Source organism: Gorilla gorilla, chromosome 1 (assembly GCF_029281585.2).
Source record: "Gorilla gorilla gorilla isolate KB3781 chromosome 1, NHGRI_mGorGor1-v2.1_pri, whole genome shotgun sequence".
Taxonomy (NCBI): Eukaryota; Metazoa; Chordata; class Mammalia; order Primates; family Hominidae; genus Gorilla; species Gorilla gorilla.
In genome coordinates this window covers 180083615-180096919 of record NC_073224.2, presented here as the reverse complement: position 1 = coordinate 180096919, position 13305 = coordinate 180083615, and the positions used below count along the sequence as shown (strand labels likewise).

Genomic DNA, 13305 nt, shown 5'->3' with positions numbered 1-13305 from the left:
AAAGATCACACCCACCTCGTTAAAGCCAGTGTGAAACAACATGGGAATAAGTGTCTGATGGAGGATTAAAGGCAAGAAGGTATTGTTAAGGATTAAAAATATTTCCACATTTGTTCCTGAAACCTGTTTCCCAGGTTGGTTAATTGTGGTCACATTCCACCTGGCCTTGGGTGTGTGCTTATGTAAACTACAGAAACTGTTTCAGTGACACCTGCTTTCCCTGTCTCTAAATGAGGAATAAAACCTGCCCTGCTGACTTCTCAGAGGATCAGTCTGAGACAGAAACAAGATAAAGCATGCACAGTGTTACCAAATTGGGGAGTCTTCATAGCTCACTTCTGTGGCTGCTCCTAGGGCCCACTTTTAACTCTTATCAACTATTTTGCACCACTTTGACTTGAGCTTCTCAACAGGTCAGAAGCAAATACATATCTCACAAAGGAAGCAGGAAGGAGGCACACTACAGATAGAACTTTTATGATGTGTTTTATGGTTTACAAACCACTTAAAGCTCACCATTTCTTTTGATTCTTACAAGAACTTTCTTTATGGAAGGAATCATTATCCTCTTTTCATCTCCTAGATAAAAAGGTAAATTATTTAGCATATAAATGATTTTCCCAAGGCTAATTTGGATGAGACAGTAGAGCTGGGATTTGGATCTAGTTTTCTCTGAGTCAAATTCCTCTGATCTTTCTTGAAAGTCACTTTCATTTTGTCCCAACACATCTGAGCAGACACCAGTGGTTTCAGAACACATGCCATGTCTTCTTACTTTCTTTGCCGCTTTCTTTCTTAACAATATTACACCCGAGGAACAGCGCAGAGGCAGTGACTGACTGGGGAAATGGTGATACCCATTCTAAACTTCAGGCTCAGCTTCTCATTGTTTGGGGGCCTGAAGGTAAATTTTTGCATAAGGGAAGTGAAGAAAATAAACAGCTCAGTCCTGGCCAACTGTTCTCCGAGGCATGCCCGCTTTCCTGTAAGACAAAATCAAAAGACGGGTTATCTTCTCAGGTGGCATTTGTGCCTAGCAGAGGTTGCTATCCTCAATCATATCCCAAAAAACCTGGAGCAGAGGAAGGGCCTGTAGGCCCCAGGGTGTTATGGCCAGCAGCTTATTTAAGTCTGACAACCATTTGGGTTCATCAATGCATAGAAAGCAGAAGTCCAGGAACATGAAGTCAAATGCCATCAGGGGTCTGGCAAGCGAGCTTCCAGAATGAAGTTGCAGGGTGTAGGACCATAGAAGCGGAAGGCGTGGGCTGAGCTAGAAAGGGGATGTTTAGCCTAAGAGCTTTAAAAAAATCATTTAACAAACATGACAAAAAAAGACAACAAAAACAACCAAATATGTTTACTTTTTTAATCCTTAAAAAAATTGTTGAAAATATAAGGAATTAAATGTCAGAGCGGAGTTCCTAAGGTACAAGTCATCTTTTCCCTGTGCCACTTTTCCTCCTTAATCATGGTGGAGCTACTGGCATGGGTGGCCCTCTGTATTGTGACTGCTTTGGCCTTCCTCCTTCAATGGTTCTTGTTATGCACAGTGGCCCTTTCCCTTTGCAGGCATTTCTTCTGAAGTGTGGCCCGAGGCTGGGTCCTGGTCTCCACAGCTGACACCTAGCATTGCCCTGACCTTGTCCCACTCCCTGTTATGTGTGAGTGAACTGGAGGCAGAAGGGCAGAGATTCAATTCAGCTTCTCCCACCTCCTAACCATGTGATTGGGGCAAATTAAACAACCTCTCTAGGAATCAGTGAAAATGTACATTGTGCATATTAGTGAAAATGAATATGTGTTTAAGATGAGAACTTTATATATTGTGTGAGCTACATGCTGAATCCAAATAAGCTAAATAATTTAATAATTTATACCTCAAAACAAAGTATTTTAAAATGTCACCTAGGTAATAATAAACATAGCTGTACAATTGCTTATTATTAACTTGATCTGGTTAACTCTCAAAAAACAGGAGAATACAATTTAAAAGATGACCTTTAAAGAAAATCTTTTGGGTGGTAGCATTACTCAAACAGCTTTCTGTATATTACAGTTCTTTACTGTGATACTTTCCATAACATGCCTTTTATTCTGAAATAATTTCAAATGTACAAAAAACTTGCAGAGATAGACAAAGAACTTGGCTCTCCTAAGTTGTTTGGAAGTAAATTGTCTACATTACCCATGAAATCTTCAGTATGTATTTTCTAAAAAGAAGGACATTCTCCAACATAGTCAAAATGCAACCATCCAAGCCAGGAAATTAACACTGATGCATGACCAACATCTTCTCCCGGGTCCCATTCAGGGTTACCAGTTGTCCCAATGTCCTTCATTAGAAAAGGGTCCAGTACAGCCAGTACAGGATCATGGATTGCATTTAGCTGTCATGTCGCCTTAGTTCTTCAGTCTGGAATAAGTCCTCACTCTTTATACAACTTTCACGGCTTTGGCCTTTTTAAAGATTACAGACCAGTTGTTTTGTAAATGCCTCTCATGCTTCCTCATGATTGGATTCAGGCTGTGGAGTTTTCCATTTTGGGTAGGAATATCACCAAAGTGATACTGTATTTTTCTCATTTTATCCTATCAAGTGCTATACAATTGTGATGTGTTACATTATTGGTAATCACTTGATTAAGGTGGTGTCTACCAAGTTCTCTTGTAAAATTATTCTTTTTCTCTGTAACTAATAAGTACTTTGAGACTATGTCAACAAACCATTCTGATTAAACTGTGATCCACTCTTTTCCATTGCTATTTCTTGACCATATATATATATTTTTTAATTTTTTTTTATTTTTATTTATTATTATTATACTTTAAGTTTTAGGGTACATGTGCACAATGTGCAGTTAGTTACATATGTATATATGTGCCATGCTGGTGCACTGCACCCACTAACTCGTCATCTAGCATTAGGTATATCTCTTGACCATATTATTAATTGCTGATGGCTACCAAATGGCGATTTTTAAAATTCTGTCATTTCTTCCACATTTATTAGTTAACACTTTACTAAGGGAAATGCTTGCTCCCATCCCCACTTATTTATTCACTCATTTATTGATATCAGTTAGATGCATGGGATTCCTGTTTTTATTCAAAGGGTTATAATCTGTTACTATCATTACTTGTTCTGATGCTCAAAATATTCCAGATTTGACCATTAGATGCCCATTCAAGCTGATATTTCCTGACTTTTGGCACAACAATCTATTCCAGGTTTATAATACTTTCCCTTCCCCAGCCCTGGAATCAGCCATTTTTTTCCAAAAGTCCTGGTTTCTTTTAGTGGATAATAATATGTAGAAATCAAGATCTGGGCATTAGGCATGCTCATTGCTCTCCAGACGTTGTTGCCCCTAGCTTATATCAGTGGGCAGAGCTAGGGAATATATGTATGTATATAATGTGGGTATATGTCCAAAAGTGTGTGTGTGTACATATATAAAATATATATATATACACACCAAGTATATATATATACACACCAAGTATATATATATATATATACACCAAATATATATATATACCCATATTTACATCTACATTTCTACATTTATTGATTCACCTATTAAAAATCTGAGTTCATTATAGATTACATCGGATTCCAATCCAACACCACAAAGTTTGATTTTCTCCCTTTCTTTATTTGCAACTTCCTCTCATTATCCTCAATATATTTACTTATTGGATCAGTATCCCTTGTATATAACTTACCTCTCATCACTGCCACAGCCACCCTGTGCAGACTCCACCTCATACCATTTGTGCTCTGAGACCAGCTCTCAGCTTCCACCACCCCCTCCCCTATGTGAATGTCCTCCTCACCCCACTTGGGCTACATTACCCCACACAAGTCACTACCACCATCATCTCTATTGTGTGTATTTTTAGTAGCTTACTTTCTCCCTAAGTAGTACCTATTCACAGCAATAATTTTAAAAAGCATGAAAAAGAAAGTTATAAAGACAAAACCATAAAATGTTTGTAATCCCATAATCTAGACAAAACCATTGTCAACATTTTAACATATTTCCTCATTGTCCTTGTGGAGATTATCTGTACATCATAACAGATATTATTCCCTATAGTCAATTATATTTGCTGCTTTTACTGCTTTATATTTTTCCATGTAATTTAATATTCGTGGAAATGTATGCATGCCTAAGTTTTGTCCTTTGTCTGTAACAGGTTGTTAAGGAAATAAAGTTAGATCATAAATGCAAAAATGCTTAGTAAAGGCAAACATGCTTCATGGTTATGTCGTTATATTATTTGTGCCTGTGTTTCCCAACAGTGTGTGTCTAATTCATCTCGGTTCCCCTCACCTTTATCTCTTTATCCATCACAAATAGTACAATTAGCAACATGCTAAAATGATACCAAGTCAGTTTATTGTAAATACCCAAGATTATCCTAAAAGAATCTATATATCATGACAAACTGCACCTAGCAAGTCAGGAACCAGGGTTAAAGAACTGGCTTCATCAGTAACCAACTGTGTGACTATTAGTAAACCATTCATTCTCGCAAAACTAAACTTATCTCATTTGTTACATACATGAAATAAATTCTCTCCTAACCATATTACACGGCTAGGCAAGGATCCCAATGCAATGGCAGATATGAATTTGCTTTTAAAAGCATGGAAACTAGGACTGTTAGGTGTCAAAGCTTTGGCCTGGAAGAAAGGATACTTGGCTCCCCTCCCTGGTGCTTCCACAAACTGACTATCACTAACCAACCAGGCCAGTTACCTCAGTAGTAAAATGAGAGAACTGACTTACAATTTTGGCAAAGTTCTTTCCAGCCCTATCTCCTAGAATCTAATGATTTTAACTGGAAAGAGAGGAACTGGGCTCACGTATTTCATAAAGCTGCTTGCTGCTTTGATGGATCAAACAGGAAGAATTTAAATGAGGAAAAGTAAATATAAATTTGCAATAAAAACTTTGAAACCTGTCTTGATTATGCACACTTTAGAAGCTGTTACATCTTCTAAAGTGAGGACTTCGGAAGAGTCCTCTAGAAGACTCTTTACCAAGAGTAAAGGAACAGCAAGGAAAAGCAACTTCATGCCAAAAAATGGGCATGTGATGAAAAAAACAGACAGTTGTGTTGATGTTTTGTCAACCCTTTGGATTCTTCAGATTTCTATCTCCTGATCCATTTAAATGGTCCTCATCCTATCACATCTTCTTTGGGACATCCCAGATAAATTGTTTGCCTTCTATGAATTTCATTCTTCTCAGTCAGAAAGAGATGGTAAGAACAAAGCAGCCTCAATTTTCCCCTCTCCTTGGATCCACATCATTTGCAATGCGATGTCATAGCTCTTCCCATCAAAAATTGTAGTAATATCCCCTCCCCTTAAACTGGGGCTGGCCTTATGATTGGTGTTGGAAAACATAATGCAATGGAAGTGATGGTGTGTCAGTTCCCAGTCCGGACCTTAAGAGGCCTGTGTGCTTCCATTCTCCCTCTTTTGACCTTATCACCACCATGTGACTAAGCCAGGACAGCTTGCTGGAGGATGAGGGATAATGTGAGAAGGGCCCCACTGTCCCAGGTGAAGATATCCTAGATCAGCCATCAGCCTGTTGACCACTGGCTAAGATCAGAGAGATCCAGGGGGCCGAGCCAAGATGGGCAGAACCACATATCTGACTTACAGACTTGTGAGCAATAATTCATGCTTACTGTTTTAAGCTGCAGAGTTTTGGACTTTCGTTATGTAGCAATATGCTAACTGATGCATATGTTATGAAATTAGTGAATCTTAGGCCTTTAAATGGGGAAGTAAGCTACATTCTAGTCGTACTAGAGAGAACACTAGACTAGAAGTATAAAATCTTGAGTTTTAGGACCAGTTCTGCAAATTCCTTGAGCATATGATCTTGGATAAGAAAGAACTCTCTCTTATTTTTAGTTATCTTAAATTAAAAGGAGATACCTATCCATTTCCTGCCTAACTATTAATAACTGGGCTGTTGTAATGATTAAATTAGACAATTTTCTTGCAAATGAAGTCTCTAAGAGGGTGCAATACAACTCTCAATAGCAAAGCAGCAGTGAGTCACCATGTATAGTTCTTAAAAAGACTACTGCTAATTCAGATAAGATAATTTTTTTTAAAACAGGAGACATGAAGGAACTATGAGAAAGAGGCTTCTGTGATGTGAAGAAAAGGTATCCAGGCATCACTTAGCCCAGAGGATCCCTTTTCCTTTTAAAACCACGGACTTCTAATAAGATTCCTCTCATCACGGTTGCAGCTGGCATTAGGTGAAGCATTTTTTGTGGAATGAGGAGGTCACATTTCTAGCATCTCCACATGGAAGTTGTGCAAAAGCCAAAGAACAGGAATAATTAATTATAATAACTGGAACATAACAGCTGAAACTTTGTTCTATAATACAAAATTTCAAACTCTTGTAGACAGGAAGACTGGAAGATAGTCCTACGTCTTATATCAGCTTTCATATTCTAAGTGAATTGTCCAGTGTGAGCGGAGGTGACAGAATTAAGAAAGACAAAGACAGCATCGATCATCAGAATCAGCCCAGAGACACCTAAGGCAACACAGCACAGGGGGAGAGCATGGGCTTTGGAGTCACACCAACATGGGTCATTCCGTTTCTGCCCTTTCTGAGCCTCAGTGTCATTCTCAGCAAAATGATCTTGTCTCAGAACATCAATACATATTTTAAATTAACAATAAGCAAACTATCGTGCATTCCACAGTGTGGGTCTGTGTAGTATTTAGTTATTTTCAGTAGATAGTGTTAGCAAGAACACCCACTTTAGTTTTTGATTAATCTGGTTGACATTGATCCTACCTCTGCCAGATGAGTTTTATGACTTTAGTTTCTATACTTGGTTAAGCCTCAGTTTCCTCATCACTAAAGTGGTTATAGTAATATGAACTTTATATGATTACACTAGAACATATGCACCATGGGAGCAGTTTTGTTTTGTTTTGGTTTCTGTTTCACTCATTCATTGTCATATCACCAGGGCTGAATGCTTGACACATAATAGATGCTCAATAAATATTGATGGAATTAAAGAATTGTGAAATTATTTGAAATAATCTATGCAACATATCTAACTCAAAACCTGGAACATACTAAGAAGTTTTGTTATTGATTTTTCAATGTCGTGAGTTAAAAATATATTTTTGGACCTGGCTATCTTAAAAACAAGAGAAAAAAAGAGAGTTTTCACTGCCTCTTCTTTCTTAATTTTCAAGTTACATATTATATAAATGTATTAATTAGATTTTAAAAAATGAATTAAAATTTACAAAGGCCAAAGAACCTTTTCAAGGGAGTACTTAGAGAGTAGAATCCAATCAAGTTAAGCCACTGACTGATGCCCATGTGGCAAATAAGTTTCTCCTTCCCCTTGTCCCTCTCTATCTCCTTATTATAAATCAGCTCTGTTTCTGTGTGAGTGGGCAGCCCTTAAAAAGAACTGAGGACATTTTAACATTTAGTAAGGATGGCAGCACCCGACCGGGTGCGGTGGCTCACACCTGTATCCCAGCACTTTGGCTTTGGGAGGCCGAGGCGGGTGGATCACCTGAGGTCAGGAGTTCGAGACCAGCCTGGCCAACATGGTGAAACCTCGTCTCTACTAAACATACAAAAAATTAGCCAGGCATGGTGGTGCATGCCTGTAATCCCAGCTACTAGGGAGGCTGAGGCAGGAGAATCGCTTGAACCTGGGAGGTGGAGGTTGCAGTGAGCTGAGATCATGGCATTGCATTCCAGCCTTGTGCAATAAGAGTGAAACTTCGTATCAAAAAAAGAAAAAAAATGGCAGCACCTAATCCTCTTTGTGAGCTGGTGGTGGAGTCTGGATCTCTGTCACCAGTTTTCTAGGGGACAGAACACAGGAAAGCTGAAATCTCTAGCAGAGGCAATGAATGGAGGGCTTAGGAAGTAAGGGCAGGCTGAAGCAATGCCCAGCCTTGGAAATCCCAGGGCTGCCCCCTACAGCAAGATGGAGTGAGTCGCACTGGCCAGGCTGTCTGGAGACATTCCAATGAAAACAAGGGAAAACAGGAGAGAGCAGGGGAGGGCTGGGAGAGGGGCCCTGGACTCCCACACACCTGTTTACTACAACTTACCTATTGAGAAAGGCATAAAGGCTTCCCTTTTCTTAAACTGTCCATTCTCCAGAAAATGGTCCGGATTGAATGTGTCAGGGGTGGCCCACTCTGTGGGGTCCCTGTGCAGTGCCGTCAAATTGGTCAGGATCATGGTACCCTAGAGAAGGCAGCAGAGACTCAGGCAAGGCTTGACCCATGAAAAAGCACACCTATGCAGAGGGGTGGTCATCCTCAGGCTTCCATGCCGGGGGCCTGAACATACTGCCCCACCCTCCCCAATTGTGGTACACAGTCTCCTGTGTCCCCCAACCCAGGACCCTTCTCTTTGTCTGGGACAGCTTTCAAATTAGATTGGATTTCCCTGCTGGGAATTTTAACAAGGATGTCTGGCTACTCTTGACTGCAGGATCGGGCTTCCTTACAGGGACAGGTCAGTTTCGGTAGGGCTTGGAAGGAGGGGGCATGAATGCACTGATGAGAGAATAATCCAACAGTCAGTCTGCACTGTACCAAAACCAGCCCAGCTGCTCAGTGAAGCTATAACGATGGCAGCTCTACAAAGGTAAAAGACATCTCATTCATCTTGGTTTCGCCACTCTCTTTCCTCCAATGTCTAGTACACGGCACCCCACTCCCCATGGTAGGTTTAGTAATAGAATCAGGTAGACCCATGCAAGGAGCCCCTGTCCATCCAGGTACATGCTAAGAAACACAGTTCCCAGAGAGAGCTTTTCCTTTACTCTGTCGTTATCCAACCCATCAGTGAGACTGGTCAATTTTACTTTCACCTCCATTCCATGTCCACCAATGCTCACTTAGTCCAGACTTCTTCCTGGCTTGCCTGGACCCCTGTTATAGTTTCCTAACTGTGCCCCAAATCCTGTCACCCCTTTCAATCTGCTTCACACTCTGGAAGAGAGTGAGCTTCTAGCATGATTTAGTCACGTCATTCCCCACCTCCACAGCCCCCACTGCTCATACCTAGGACTTGACACCCTTCAATAGTTACCCATTGCTCTCAGGGCAAAGACTCTTCACCTGGTCCTGGTCTGCACCACTCTCCCCCTCTGCCTGCACCACTCTCCCCCTCTGCCTGCACTCCCACTACAGGGCTCTTCTTTCAGTTTCTCAAACATGCCATTTTCCTACTTATTTCAACACCCTTTTTAAATGCTATTTGCCTTGCCAGGAGTGTTCTTCCTCCCCACTTTGTCATCAAGTTAACTCTTGAAGCTAACCCTCAGCTCAAACATCACTTCCTTTTGGAAGCCTTCCCTGACCACTCCTGCTAGTCTGTGTTTTTATAGACCACAGTGAGTTTTTTCCTTTGGGCAGTTATCATGTTTCTAAATATGTACTTGCATGATTACTTTTCTCAGGGTTGTTTTACCAGACCTGAGCATTTCAGGTATGTAGTGTTTGTTGAATTCATTCAAATATTAACATATTAATATAATATTACTTCAAGGAATTAATATCAATGATTGTCAATATTAGTAATAACTTTTTTTTTTTAAATACAGAGTCTCACTCTGTCACCGAGGCTGGAGTGCAGTGTGTCGGCTCACTGCAACCTCCGTCTCCTGGGTTCAAGCAATTCTCCTGCCTCAGCCTCCCAAGTAGCTGGGATTACAGGTGCCCACCACCACGCCTGGCTAGTTTTTATATTTTTAGTAGAGACGGTTTTCACCATGTTGGCCAGGCTGATCTCGAACTCCTGACCTCAGGTGATCCACCCACCTCAGCCTCCCAAAGTGCTGAGATTACGGGTGTGAGCCACCATGCCCGGCCAATAATTGCTATTTTAAGCACTTTCTGTACTAAGTACTGGGTTAAATGCCCTACATGCATGATCTCATTTTACCTCCATGTGAATCTTGTTAAGTAGGTTTAAATGCATTTTTCAGATGAAGAAATTGGAGCTTTGAGAGGTAAAATAATGGGCCCAGAGTCAGAGAGTGGGAGGAGGCAGAGCCATGATTTGAATTAGGTCTATTTGATGTCAAAGTCATAGCTCGTAGACTGTGTAACACACGATTATTTCAATTTGTCAGTTCCCAAGATGATTTTTAAAGCTGACAAAAATCAGCAGCAGAAGAAGTCAAGCTGGTTTCCTTGAGTTAAATAAATTGCTAGAAAAATGCAAACGGCACCTGGGGAATTTAGACCTCAGCCTTTATCCACTAGATGGTCAATCAGTAAGGAAATAGCAAATGTAACAGCTGCTTTTCCTGGCTCTGCAGGGATAGTAACCAAGTAGTGCCCAATGGGTAAGCTCTTCTGATTCTACTTCTTGAGATTTTCCCCAGGTATGACACACTCAGAGGTACTTAGACAGACTGGAATTGATCCACAGAGGCTGACCAAAGTGGTTAGAAAGCAAGGAAAGGAACTGAAAATGTGCAATGTGAGGAGAGGGCACTAGAGGGCACAGGATAGTTGTCTGCAGAGATCCTAAGAGTGGCGAGTGGAGTGACATCAGAATTCTGTTTGTCGCAGAAACAGAAAATGAAATACTGCATGTTCTTACTTATAACGGGAGGTAAACATTGGATAGACATCGACATAAAGATAGGAACAATAGACACTGGGGATCGCTGGAGGAGAGAGCAGGGAAAGGGTTGAAAAACTACTAATTGGATACTATGCCAGTCACCTGGGTAATGGTTCAATCATACTCCAAACTTCAGCATCATGCAATGTACCCTTGTAACGAGCCTACACATGTACTCCCTGAATCTAAAACAAAAGTTGAAAGAAAAAGAAAGAGTTCCACTTGTGAGTACAGGGAATTTAACTTAGACCAATTGAAAAAATAGTAGGGAGATGCCTTTAAAGTCAAAGTAAAGCAACTCCTGTGAAGGGAGCATGGTGTCTCACAAAGAAACAGAACAGATCTGCTTCCAGATCCCAACTCTTCATAGTTGAGAGATCTCATGCAAACCTAATTTTTCTGAGCCTTGACTTCGCAATCCATAACATGGAAATAACAAGCTTCTTCTGAGTAAACTCACTCTGAGAATTGAATAAGATATTTTGAAAGAGACCACATTGTCCACAACCCATAATCATTGCTTAATACATGTTTGCTCCTTTCTTTCCCTTCCCAGTAATGAATATTGCACACACTTAGATTGGCTTCCTTATAAGATAATAAATTATACATCTGTCAGAAGCAGTGGCTCACACCTGTAATCCCACCACTTTGGGAGGCCGAGATGGGTGGATCACGAGGTCAAGAGATCGAGACCATCCTGGCCAACCAACATGGTGAAACCCCATCTCCACTAAAATTACAAAAATTAGCTGGGCATAGTGGCGCATGCTTGTAGTCCCAGCTGCTTGGAAGCAACAGAGCGAGACTCTGTCTCAAATAAATAAATAAATACATTAATTAATAAATTATACATCACGGGACTATAAGAAATAACTGGAAAAATACCTGTGGGGATATTACGTTAAAAACACCAGCATTAATATGATGTTGTCCCAGGTGGTCTTAAATGTCCTTTCACATTTTAGCATTCTAGAACCCCAGGTTCATGAAGCAGAATTTCCCAAAGTTTGGCAGATCCCTAGTCTGGTGAGATGTTCTACCAAAACAAAGAAAAGTGTTCTGTGATAAAGTCTGACCTAGAACTGCTGCCTGCCACGTGCCCACAGACTCACAATGCACACTAGCATAGTAAAAACACTGAGAGGCCCCACAGGAAAGAAAAGCCAGTCTTTGTCTAAACATATTTAACGGAGGAATCCTTCCTGCTCCCCTCCCCACAATACCTATTTATCTAGTTGAAGACTACACATGGAGAAAATCTAGTATTATATCAGGTATAAGATATCTTTTTCGGGCCGGGCGCGGTGGCTCACGCCTGTAATCCCAGCACTTTGGGAGGCCGAGGCGGGCGGATCACGAGGTCAAGAGATCGAGACCATCCTGGCTAACACGGTGAAACCCCGTCTCTACTAAAAATACAAAAAATAAGCCGGGCGTGGTGGCGGGCGCCTATAGTCCCAGCTACTCGGGAGGCTGAGGCAGGAGAATGGCGTGAACCTGGGAGGCGGAGCTTGCAGTGAGCCGAGATTGCGCCACTGCACTCCAGCCTGGGTGACAAAGCGAGACTCCGTCTCAAAAAAAAACAAAAAAAACAAAAAAAAAAAGATATCTTTTTCTTCCATTTAAATGATTCCTTAGGACAAGAATAAATGTCACTTCTCAAGTTCAAGTTTCTACCCCATCTAAAAGATGGGCTTGAAGATCTGCTTAATTACCTTGGGCAGGTGGTACCCAGCCAAAGTGGTATCAACTGTCACTTCCCTGGGAACGTTCAGGGGGATGATGTTGCCCATTCTCTGCACCTCATGGATGACAGCATTGGTGTAGGGCATGGACTCCCGGGCGGCTGTGCTCGGCTGCTGCCCCTGGCCAATCACTCTGTCAATCTCAGCTTGTACTTTTTCTGGTAAAGAGGGAAAGGTTCTATCATTTTTTAAACTTTTATGCTTTATTATAAAGAGGTATGAGTGGTCTCTAAGATGTCATCTGTTGTATTTCAATTAGTGACCAGGTTGCAAGAAATAAAATGGTTCTTAACCTTTTGAAAGGCTTATTCAGAAAACTACCACCTCTGTAAATCTCTTTGAGCCTGGTTAGGCTATGGGATGGAATGACCAGGATTAACACGGCTAAACTTCATCACATCAGACCCCAGCAGACTTGGTGTCTGGTGAAGACCCACTTTCTGGTATACAAATGGCACTTTCTCAGTGTGTCCTTACATAGTAGAAGGAGTGAGGCAGCTCTCTGGAGTCTCTTTTATAACAGTACTACTCCCATTCCTGAAGGCTAATTACCCCCCAAAGGCCCCACCTCCTAATATCATCACACTGGTAATGAGGTTTCAACATAGAAATTTGGGCTGGGCTGGGCCCAAATATTCAACCCATAGCAGATCTACAGACTCTAATTTCTCAGGTAGATATATAAGAGTGGAAAGTGGGCCCTGAGGTAAGACCCATCAGGTTGCAAACTCTTGCTCTACAACATTGATGCTGCAAGTTACTTACACTCTTTAAACCTCAGTTCCTTATTTGATTAGTGAGGATAAATCTACCTTCATCTTAAGGATGTCTTGAGATTCACATGAACTGATGTTTTGAGATTTGTGTGACCAGAT

The 13305-nt window shown here is 41.0% G+C and overlaps 1 protein-coding gene across 2 annotated transcripts in view; it reads right to left on the bottom strand.

Moving 5' to 3' along the window:
* Positions 1-461: 461 nt before the first annotated feature.
* CYP2J2 (cytochrome P450 family 2 subfamily J member 2) overlaps positions 462-13305 on the bottom strand; it is a 34193-nt gene continuing 21349 nt past the window's right edge. The window contains exons 7-9 of one of the 2 annotated variants that reach the window (XM_004025884.4): positions 12401-12588; positions 8147-8285; positions 462-983 (exon numbers count right to left, since the gene is read on the bottom strand). In XM_004025884.4, coding sequence (XP_004025933.3) covers positions 805-983; positions 8147-8285; positions 12401-12588 — 506 coding nt within the window. In that variant the 3' untranslated portion in view covers positions 462-804. Of the gene's footprint in view, positions 984-8146; positions 8286-11570; positions 11722-12400; positions 12589-13305 lie in introns of those variants that run through there. The other variant, XR_008671289.2, reaches the window with a different exon arrangement.